Source organism: Hypanus sabinus, chromosome 6 (genome assembly GCF_030144855.1).
Source record: "Hypanus sabinus isolate sHypSab1 chromosome 6, sHypSab1.hap1, whole genome shotgun sequence".
Lineage (NCBI taxonomy): Eukaryota > Metazoa > Chordata > Chondrichthyes > Myliobatiformes > Dasyatidae > Hypanus > Hypanus sabinus.
In genome coordinates this window covers 162,908,681-162,920,857 of record NC_082711.1, presented here as the reverse complement: position 1 = coordinate 162,920,857, position 12,177 = coordinate 162,908,681, and the positions used below count along the sequence as shown (strand labels likewise).

The window sequence follows — 12,177 nt, the reverse complement described above, 5'->3', positions numbered from 1 at the left end:
AAACGAAATAGCCTGCAGTCTCCTGTATGTGCGCAGATGCTCCTGCTAGAAAGTGAACAGCAGGAAAAGACCAGACTTGGCCTCTTCCCAGGCTCATTTGGGAATACCACAATATGGTAGAATATCAGGAAAATTTTACAATTGTAGAAGATAGCTGAAACTAAGAAGCAGATATAATCTGGAAAGCTATGGATGTATTACTTTATACAAATAACATTTTTAATTTATTTCTTTTCCCATCTAGCAACTGTTTAGAATTCACTTCCAAGTTTTTAATCTCACATATAATCTGTTAAGAATTCTGTAAAGTTTGGCTCTTATAATACAATCACGTTACCATACTTCAAACAATGGCTTCTAAACCCGAAGTAAAACAGGTAACTACTGAACACTTCACAACTTGCACTTGGAAAGGATATTGAAAATCAAGTTAAATAACGGAGAGAAATGTATGCTGCCCTTGGACTTGCTGCAAGGCAAAACCAGTTCGGGCAAGAAATCGCAAAAAAAAACTTTAAAATAATTCTTACCTTATTTTATATTTAACTTTTTAACAAGTGGTTATGTAAAATCCACTTTAAAACTAAATTGCAATTCATTTGAGCCTTGTATTCCAAAAGCATTAAACTTGAATAAATTTCTCTTCCTGTTTTGGTAGCTAGCTTCTACATTTAGGAAACTGATGAAAAATACGAAGACTGATGAATAACAGAGACATTTCGAACACAATTCTTTCTCAGAGCAACTAAATTACCTGAACTCCAGACAGTATATTTTCCACTCTTATTCAGCTGCCCTCTGCAATGTAGTACACACAGAGTTAAATACCAGATGTTACTTATCCTCATCTGATAATGGGAAAGTACTGAACCAAAAGCTTGTCCAAAAATGGATAAAATTTTCCAGTCTCTGAAAAGTCTATTGGCAGCAATAATAAGCACTCCCCACAGTAAGTGCATTCCTATCGCAGTTCCTTATTAAAACTGCATTGTTTATTTGGTGACCCTCAGATCACTGGTACCACTATTATACTACATTACATGCTTCTTCCACCTAGAGTATGATTTTAAAAAAGTGATTTTAAAGAAAATATAGATTCTAAAATAATGTTAACATAAATGATTAAGATTCTGCAGTGACATATTAAATATTTTAAGACATCTGTGACAAAAGCTATATAGGCTCATTAGGTAAATGCACAAGCTAGTTGAATGGTGACAGCTGACTATTACTGAATTCCATGGAACAAACTGCACACGATGCCCATCCAATAATACCTTCTGGAAGACATATAAATGCAGACACACAAACCTTCTTTTAAGAGGCTGGGCCCTAATCTTGTCAGATAAATTGTTTGAAGCATTCACACTTTTGGATCAGTTGAGAAACTAAGGAATTTTACTAGGGAAATGAATAGGAAGAAGGTAAAGAAAGGGAGGAGGACAGGTCTTCTGTACCATCTTCTTTCTTATTACTCAAATATTAGACAGATTTTTAAATCATAGAATTCAACTTGGACTCACATTCTGCATGAACATGTAACACCCCAGGAAAGGTTTCACTGTTAATGTAATGGGTCCTTTGTAGTAGCAGTGTTTGGGTTATTTCTAGAGATAACGAGGGCTCTGGAATGTGCGGTGTCCAATGAGGGGAGTGTTTTTCCTTTCCTGCGTGCCTGAGAGCGAGGTATTCGCGGGTTTTTGCTTGGCGCAAGATGGACAGAGAAGATGCCAGACTGGAGAGGTTGTAGACTGCAGGACTGAGTGGACATGGGATGGGAAAATCCTGAGCTCCAACATGCATATTAGAATGTTTCATTAAAATGGGCCCTTTTCTCTTTGTTTCTTTACTAATCCTCCAGTCAAAGAAGTATAAACCTAAATTGTTTAATTGCACATGGTGTACTGTTTGTCATTTCATGGTACTGATTTGTAACAGGGGAAAACATCACCCAGCATCCACACAAACGAGATTTCACAAGTTTGGCAGGCTGGAGAGTGTCTTCCCCTAGACTAACGCTGCTGACCGAACCAGAGGGTTACAAACAAATATTTGATAAAACCTGGCCCAGTTTAGGCTTGGTTAGGAGCGATAGCTCAAGAAAGTGGCTAAACACACCTTGTTTCCTATCTTTATTTGTGGCATGACTGATGTACAAATAATAATATTCATCTGCATGGAGTCATCAACTTTTACTAAAATGGTAAACTTATTTTCTTTTATTTTTGATGTATCAGAATACAAGCTAAAATGTTTGATTACTGTTAAATCCACTTCATTAGCTGTTAAACACCTCATGTGGTGAAAATGCCATCAAGGTAGAGCTGGCAGTGGAGCTTCTGCTTTCTGAGGCCTGCTCTGTCTCATGGAGAGTTAGTTTACTCCTCCAGTTTGGTACATTCTATGTTGCCACATTTATGTGGACCTGGAATTAGTCTGGTACTATCATAGCAGTTCAGATCAAGTACCATCAAGTGAGGGAGATAAAAATCTACTTGTAGTTTACAGCAGACGGGCCAGAATGATAACATTTCCATTTTCACTAGCGGGCTCTGGGTATAAATATCTGCATCTTACTCTTCAAGAAACATTGCAACCCCAAATTACTGTCAAAGCAACTTTTCGCCAATGACAAGTTTTTCCAATCGGCTCACATACACGCTAACTCTGCAACACAGCTAAATGTTTAATTTGAGGGAGACTATGGCACTGGCTGTGTGAAAACTCCAGTGCTGATACATCTATAAAGTATTTTTTTTGCACATGTTTGACTAAATACCAAAAGAAGATTAATATTTGCAGATGGTCATGATAAAAACAAGCAATGCATATTTATTTATACAAAGCAAAAATTTGGCTCAGATGACTCTTGTTCCTTCAATGATATATTACTAGGCAGCAAAGTGATGGACACAATCTGCTAATTTTACTCGTGCAATTGCTGTAAAATCTCTGCACAACTTATTCATTACTTTTTCTCAACAACATTCAGTACGCACTGAAGTAGACACAGATGTATTTATCTCTATGATGGGAATAAACTGAGTTATGAAGAGACATTTCAAAATCATTAGCCAGGTTTAATAGTTTATTTCTTTCGCTCTCCACCTAGAGTGTTTGCTAACATGATCACTACAGTTCAAATCGCTTCCCTTGGAGGGGCTACAGGGTCTTGATGCTCTCGGAGATGTTATTGGAATTCTGAGATTTATGGATTGGGCTGTAATTCAAACTAACTGTAGCTCATATTGCCCTCATGTTTTTTTCTTGTTCTCACCCATTCTTTCCTGCTGCCGACTGGCGGGTTGAAGGTTTGGGGTTTGATGTTCTCCTTGTTTCTCCATGTGGGTGATCTTTTACTTATTGTGCAAGGATGGGTAGAGGGAGGTCTGTGGTTCGCGAGTTTTTGTTTCTTTTTCTTCCCATGGTGGTTTTGATATTTTTCTTTCACCTACATCTATGGTTTTCTGTATTTTATGGCTATCTGAAGACAAGTCTCAGAGTTGTATTCTGCGTACATACTTAGATAATAAAATGAACCTTTGAATAAAGCAGGATGGAGCACTTCTGACAAGCATCTACACTGAGTTTCTGGAGATCACACCTACCTTAATATTCTAAGAGATCTTAAGAAACAAATCAGAAGCAGCCTATTTGGCCTCTGACCCTTCCATTCAATAAGAGCACAGCTGATTTTTTTTACCTCAGTGCAACTAAGCCCATATTTCTCAATTTCCATAATATCCAAATTATCCATCAAACAGTCAGGAATATACTTTAAAATCCTTTTGGGTAGAGGATTGTGAAGATTCTGTATCCTCTGGCAAAAGTTTCTTCTCATCTTAACCTGAATGCTTAATCTCCAATTTTTGGACCATATCTCTAGCTTCCTCCTGCTCCTATTTTGAGATCTAGCCACACCTGGCAGAAGAAACGATCATCCTTCATCTGCAAAAGTTTCAAAGACTTCTCAGTCTTTTAAACTAGACATATAAGCACAATACTGTCAGGGCAGTATTTCTTCAACCTAAAGGATTTAAATTTAACAAAGCGTAACAGTAGAGTCACATGTGCTTATGTTCCTTCAGTTGTCAACATTATCCAATTTCTCACCATTCAACACGTGCCTTCATTATATGCACCAAACTGAACAACTCATTATATTCTATCTGCTATGTTCTCAACCAACCACTTTGATTGCCCATGCTTCCTGAAACATTTTCCTAGGATCATCTGTAATCATAATCCCACCAAGTTTAATACCATTTGAAAATTGGAAATATAACATTTGGTCCCCCCAGGCAAAGAAGCTGACATGGATCAGCATGTGGAGTTATGACATAGTAGCAACTAGCAGGAGGGGCAGGACAGACAGGTCAATGTTCCAGGGTTCCATTGTTTTTGACATGACACATCCATCATCAGGGACCCTCAGCACTCAGGGCACGCTCTCTTCTCATTGCTGTGATCAAGAAGGTGGTACAGGAGCCTCAGGATTTACATCACCAGGTTCGGGAACAGTTAATACACCTCAACCATCAGGCTTTCGAACCAAAGGGCATAACCTCACTCAACTTGACTTGCCCCATCTTTGAAATGTTCCCATAACCTACAGACTCAGTTTCAAGGACTCTTCATCACAAGTTCGTGATATTTATTACTTATTTAGTATTATTTCTTTCTTACTATATTTGCACAGTTTGTTGTTATTTGCACACTGGCTTAACACACAAATTGGTGTAGTCTTTCATTGATTCTACTATGATTATATAGTCACAGAAAAGTAGTGCACAGAAACAGGCCCTTTGGCCTATCTAGTTCATGTCAAATCATTTAAACTGCCTAGTGCCTTGCACCTGGACCACAGCCTTCCATGTCCTTCCATGGACCTATCCGAACTGCTCTTAAAACATTGAAATCAAACTCGCATGCACCACTTACTCTGGAAACTAGTTCCACACTCTCAAAACCCTCTGAGTGAAGTAGTTTCCCCTCATGTTCCCAGTAAACATTTCAGCTTTCACCCTTAACCCATGACCTTTAGTTATAGCCTCACCTGACCTCAGTGGAAAAAGCCTGCATTTACCCTATCTATACCCCTCATAAATTCCTATACCTCTACTAAATCTCCCCTCAATCTTGTAAAGTCCTAACCTATTCAATCCTTCCTATTCACATCCTCCAGTCCCAGTCTCTGCACACTTTCAACCTTATTCACATTTTTCCTGTGGGAAGGTGACCAAAACTGAACACAATATTCCACATCAGCCCTCACCAACACCTTATACAACTTCAACATAACATTTTATCTCCTGCACTCAATACTTTGATTTATGAAGGCCAATGTGCCAAAAGCTTTACGACCTTAACACTTTAAACGAATTATGGACCTTATGACTTTCAATGAATTATGGACCTGTATTCTCAGATCCTTTTGTTCTACCACACTCCTCGGTGACCTTCCATTCACTGTGTAAGACTTATCCTGGATGGTCCTACTAAAGTGCAAGAACTCACACTTGTCTGTATTAAATTCCATCTGTTATTTTTCAGCTCATTTTTCCCGCTGGTCCAGATCCTGCCAGTTCTGATGGGCTCCCTCACTGTCCACTGCATTCCCAGTCTTGGTGTTATCTGCAAATCTGCTGATCCAGTTAACCACACAAGCACCCAGATGGTTGATATACAAACCCCATTTCCAGAAAAGTTGGGATATTTTCCAAAATGCAATAAAAACAAAAATCTGTGATATGTTAATTCACGTGAACCTTCATTTAACTGACAAAAGTACAAAGAAAAGATTTTCAATAGTTTTACTGACCAACTTAATTGTATTTTGTAAATATACACAAATTTAGAATTTGATGGCTGCAACATACTCAACAAAAGTTGGGACAGAGTTAAAATAAGATTGAAAATTGCACAGAATATTCAGTAACACCGGTTTGGAAGACTCCACATTAAGCAGGTTAATTGGTAGCAGGTGAAGTATCATGACTGGGTATAAAAGTAGCATCCATCAAAGGCTCAGTCTTTGCAAGCAAGGATGGGTCAAGGCTCCCCCTTTTTGTGCCAACATTCGTGAGAGAATTGTTAATCAGTTCAAAAGGAACATTTCTCAATGCAAGAATGCAGAGAATTTAAGTCTTTCAACATCTACAGTACAAAATATTGTGAAAAGATTCAGAGAATTAAGAGACATCTCAGTGCGTAAAGGGCAAGGTCGGAAACCACTGTTGAATGTACGTGATCTTTGAGCCCTCAGGCAGCACTGCCTAAGAAACCATCACGCTACTGTGACAATTATAGCCACCTGGGCTCGGGAGTACTTCGGAAAACCATTGTCACTTAACACAGTCCGTCGCTGCATCCAGAAATGCAACTTGAAACTGTATTACGCAAGGAGGAAGCCATACATCAACTCTATGCAGAAACGCCAGCGAGTTCTCTGGGCCCAAGCTCATCTCAGATGGACCAAAAGACTGTGGAACCGTGTGCTGTGGTCAGATGAGTTCACATTTCAGCTAGTTTTTGGAAAAAACGGGCGCCGAGTTCTCCGTGCCAAAGATGAAAACGACCATCCTGATTGTTATCAGCGAAAGGTGCAAAAGCCAGTATCTGTGATGGTATGGGGGTGCATCAGTGCCCACGGCATGGGTGAGTTGCATGTATGTGAAGGTACCATTGACTCTGAGGTGTATATTAGGATTTTAGAGAGACTATGTTGCCATCAAGGTGACGTCTCTTCCCAGGATGTCCATGCTTACTTCAGCAGGACAATGCCAGACCACATTCTGCACGGGCTACAACAGCATGGCTTTGTAGACACAGAGTGTGTGTGTTTGACTGGCCTGCTGCCAGTCCAGATCTGTCTCCTATTGAAAATGTATGACGCATCATGAAGAGGAGAATCAGACAACGGAAACCACGGACTGTTGAGCAGCTGAGGTCTTATATCAAGCAAGAGTGGACAAAATTTCCAATTGCAAATCTACTACAATTAGTATCCTCAATTCCAAAACAATTAAAAAGTGTTATTAAAAGGAAAGGTGATGTAACACAATGGTAAACATGCCTCTGTCCCAACTTTTGTTGTGTGTGTTGCAGCCATCAAATTCTACATTTGTGTACATTTACAAAATACAATTAAGTTGGTCAGTGAATCTATTGAATATCTTTTCTTTGTACTTTTGTCAGTTAAATAAAGGTTCATGTGAATTAACATATCACAGATTTTTGTTTTTATTGCATTTTGGAAAATATCCCAACTTTTCTGGAAATGGGGTTTGTAGATAAGAGACAACAAAGGTAACACGCACAAAATGCTGACAGAACTCAGCAGGCCAGGCAGCATCTATGGAAAAAATGTACAGCCAATGTTTCGGGCTGAGAACTTCACCAGAACCTGCCCAAAACATCGACTGTACTTTTTTCATAGAGAAACACTTTGGTTTCTCCCACGAAGCCAATGTCTAATCCAAGTTATTACTCATCTTGAATGCCAAGTGACTGAAGTTTTTTTTTTAAACCAGCCTCCCATGCTGGACCCTGTCACCAATGCCTTGACTTCATCAATTTTCCTGGTAACATCCTTGAAAAACTATACAAGATTCAAATAAATTTGGTTGAAGAGCCTGATGGATGAGGCGTAACATGTTTTTGAGCCTGGTGGTGTGTGTACCTTCTTCCTGATGGCAGCAGCAAGAAGAGAGCTTGTCATGGGCGGTGGGGGTCCCTGATGATGGATGCTGTTTTCCTGCAACAGTGCTTTGAGTAGATGTGCTCAATGGGAAGGGCTTTACCTGTGGTGAACTGGGCTGTATCTACTATTTTTTGTATAGTGCAGGACAGGTCCTCTAAAATGATAACACCAAGGAATTTAAAGTTGCTGACCCTCTCTGCCTCTGATCCTTCGATGAAGACTTGCTCACGGACCTCTGGGTTCCTCCTCGTGAAGTCAATAATGAACTCCTTGGTCTTGCTGGCATTCAGTGTGAGGTTGCTATGGCATGACTCAGTCAGATTTTCAATCTCCCTCCTCAATGCTAGAACATCATATCTTTTGATTCAGTCAATGAGAGTGGCGTCATCAGCATTGGCATTGGCATTGGAGTTGTGCTTAGCCTCAGTCATAAGTATAAAGCGAGCAGAGCAGGGGGCTAAACACACAGCCTAGTGGTGCACCTGTGCTGCTGGAAATCATGGAGACGTTGCCAACCCAAACTGGGTTGGAGTGAGAAAATCGAGAATCCAGTTGCATAAGGAGTTAATGAGGCTAAGGTCTTGCAAATTATTGAAGCTTTGGGAAGAGGCCAAGAGGATTTTCACTCCCAAAAGTTTCAGCCCAGTATTTCTCTCCATAGATGCTGCCTGACTTGCTGAGTTCCTCCAGCATTTTGTGTTACTCAGTTTTGGCTCTTTTGGCTTTACTCAAAATCATTAGCATGCCAAACTTTTCCAAATCATAAAAAAGGACAAACTGAAATGTTGACATGTTTTTCGTGCCATTCACATTCCAATTTGATTGTACGTGGGGCCCTCCAGTAAACAAATTCATTTTTAATTAAACTTTCTATTTTTGAATATGGAAAAGATAAATGGCTTCACATGTACCCCTTGATCAAAGAAGTGGTGCACCTGTGTTGCTGGAAATCATGGAGATGTTGCCAACCCAAACTGGGTCGGAGTGAGAAAAACAGCATGGAAACAGGCTCTTCAGCCCACTAAGTCTACACTGACCACCAATCACCCATTTACTCTAATATTAATCCTTTTCATTGTCACTTTCCCCATTTCACACTCATTGCACCTTATGGAAAATTAACACGGCCAATATTCTCATTTCAGTTTCTTTGTTAACTTAGCAATTCAACAATTCTGATTTTGTATCGCTCATGGGATCAGTATGAGTTTAAAAGGCCTTCTCCTAGACACTAAGGGCAAGACTTTCCAGTTTACAATCTGCAAAAAAATAACACTATAGTATATGGCTTCCAAGTGCTTATATCTGTAGTTTTACTGGAATGCACAAGTATAGAAAATCATCTTGCTTAGTTAACAACAACTTTTGGATATCGGTGTCCCAAGAATCTTTGTTGACAAAGCATAAGTTTTGCCATTGTCTTTGTGTATGTGCCTCGATTTTTACCTCAAAAAACATTGTACCGACTTACCTTTAAAGCATTTCAGCCAAAGATACATATTTTGATTATTGAAATCCCTTCTATTACTACCCCTAGTAATACTTGCACACTAAAGGTACATGAATTCTTGATATACCTGCGTCATTCTCACGGCGATCAACTTCATCATAAACATCCATCGCAAGTTCTTCAAAAAGTCGGTTATTCAGCTGCACATAAAGCAAACATATAACAATTTACAATTAAACTTTTAAAAAGTATTGTCCAATTAGAAACCAAGCATTGTTGTATTGCACTGATGAGGTTCAAAAGACGGTTTGTCTAAGCTTGTAATAAACTAACTTATAATTAACCGAGTAAATGATTGCAACTTAAACTTTCAGAAGTATGTCATTCACTGAAGAAAATTAAAATCTACATCGTTTGATCTGTGAGCGTGCTTTTTAATTACTCCACTTGATTTTACCACACGTCTTTGAGATGCTTTCTCGTTTACAATTCAAGGACAACATACTTTCTTATGTTTTCCCAAGGCCAGTTTATCAGCTTCAGCAGACATTGCTATCTGTTGATGGTGAATAAAAGATAAATCTGTAGACTCCTGGAGTAGGAGTACATCTACCCACTGTGAGAACTATGCTTGAGTGTTATTTTTATTTCTTTCCCACTTCCAAGGACTTGTGCTTTCTTCCAGCTGGTTTATCAAAGGGAATGTATTTTATTTGTACTTCAACAGCAGGCATTGTGGCAAGGCGCAGGGATGTTATTGACCTGCTGTCCATTAGCTGCTTTACACGGTTTCAGATTTCCAGCTTGTGTCACATTTTGCCTTTAGTTGTTGTGGGTGCAACACACAACAGGCCTTACAAATATTCATGCAGAGCCAGAGTCTGGCAGGGTTTTGCCAGACTATATTCTGCACTTCCTAAAAGGGTTGCCTGTCCCATTTCCAGTTCTGCTGATACTGCCAGGGTTCCCACGATGCCTTGGTCTCTCCCTCCCATGCCATTAAAGGTGTAAAGCAATAGGAGCAGCAGAACAAAGAGAAAATATGAACCACACACACACACGTTCAACAACAGCAATGCTAATATTCTATCTCCAGTACTACCCCAAGATCCTTCTTCTCCTTAGTTCAAAAGACTACAGATCTCTGTTTTCAATGAGCTTACCTGAGCCTCTATAACTCTCTGAAGAGAAATATACAAGTTCACTACTCACAGTAAAGAATTTTCTCCTCCTTAGTCCTACAATTTTGAAACTGTTTTTCTCTCTTCTTAAGACTGCTGTGCAAGGGGACACATCCTCAATCTGAAAGTGCACTCCCTGAGCAAGATTCCTCAGCCAAAGAAACACCCACTTCTTGTGTTTAGACTAATAAGCTCTTTAAGAACTCTAGTTTCAAAGTGACCTCTTCTGCCCCATAGAAAATATAGCTCTAACACTGTCATTCTTCACACAACTTCACGTTTATGAAGTGATCTCGTACATCCTCACCTCTATTCCATCTTTTCACAGTATGGAGGGCAAAATCATACACAGAACTCTACACAATCTATGAAGTCTGCATACAACTTAATGAAATATCTCCTTTCATAGTACAGGCTAATATATCTATTTACCTTCTTAGTCACTTGTGCAATTGCATGTTAATCTCCATGACCTGTGTACAAGCACATCAACACTACCCAATCCTCACCATTTGCAAATTTTCTTGCATGAGCACTAAAGTGGGTGTCCTCATATTTCTCCCACATGGTATTCCATCTGCTTTGTCCGCCCTTCCCATTTTCAAAAAAACAGGTATATGGAATCTGAACATTATCTTCTAGTTTTGACTACAAAATAGTGAGAATCATAGAATGAGATTTCTCAGAAAATAGCAATAACCTCATCATTTCATACAACAGAAAAAGATTTCTTCAGTCACTATAAATTTGTGACCTTGATTCAAAATTCTTATTTAGCACTTAAATATGGCCCATTTAGAAGTTTTAACACACGGATTTGACTGACAGCTTCAAAATACTGGAAGCTCAATGGAAAAGTGTTGTTTTGGTGCATTCCATATTGTTAAAAAGCAAAACTGTGATTTGAATAGATTTACAAAAAAACCTGTTATCATTGAGGGTAGTCCATGACCTTGCATTGTTTTCCTGTGTCTTAGTAATTATCTCAATAGTGAATGTGGTAAAAATGCAGCAACGGGAACTCAAAGTGAAAGCATTCAGATGATATTCTACTGAGTCTCCAAAGAAACCACCATCTAGTGCCTGAAATGACTGCTAATTTTCTACATTCTACTTCTGCTTCAAAGATCTAATCATTTATTTTCTTAAAAGAGAAGCAATGATTACCATCTAGCCATAGAGAATATTCTATTCAACTCACTCAGCCTGAGGTTGTACACCTAAAATCAAGGGTTCAGGAGAATTCATTACTATCACAAATCAAAAAGCCGATGACGGAAAAAGTCAGATCAGGTAGCATCTATGGAAAGAAACAGAATTAACATTACAAGCTGATGACCAGTTCTGATAAAATGTCATCAACCTGTAATATCAACTCTTTCTATGAATGTTGCCGAACGTGCTAAGTGCTGCTCATAATTTCTGTTACAGATTTGTAAAGTCTGCAATCATTGTTTCTGTTTACAATCATAGCTTGGCATCAAATTCTTTTCAAAACTCTTAAGCAGCATAACATTATTGGCTGAACACACTCTGAAGTAAGATGCCTACAGCAAATAAAAATAATCATCAGAAAGGGTACTCATCCAATGGCTTCGCTCTGCACCACCTAGTGCAAGAATAAAATTATTTATGCAAATCTTTTTGGTGATGGTAAGAATTTTTTGCCAATTGTCTATGTATCCCAAGGCTTGGCTCTAGGGACCTTCATTAATCCCGTGTACCATATTAGAAAAGATGCATGCGCGAATTTTGACAGGATAAGATCTAGCTACAATACTTTTCACTCTCTTGCTTGTTGCAATGGAACCCCCAACTCAACATAAACTCTCATTGGAATGGTG

The 12,177-nt window shown here is 39.0% G+C and overlaps 1 protein-coding gene across 12 annotated transcripts in view; it reads right to left on the bottom strand.

Moving 5' to 3' along the window:
* Positions 1-12,177, bottom strand: part of git1 (G protein-coupled receptor kinase interacting ArfGAP 1) — a 248,970-nt gene that overhangs the window by 55,445 nt on the left and 181,348 nt on the right. For all 12 annotated transcript variants that reach the window (XM_059973326.1, XM_059973328.1, XM_059973332.1 and 9 more), the window contains exon 10: positions 9,280-9,352. In XM_059973326.1, the coding sequence (XP_059829309.1) occupies positions 9,280-9,352 (73 nt within the window). The remainder of the gene's footprint in view (positions 1-9,279; positions 9,353-12,177) is intronic.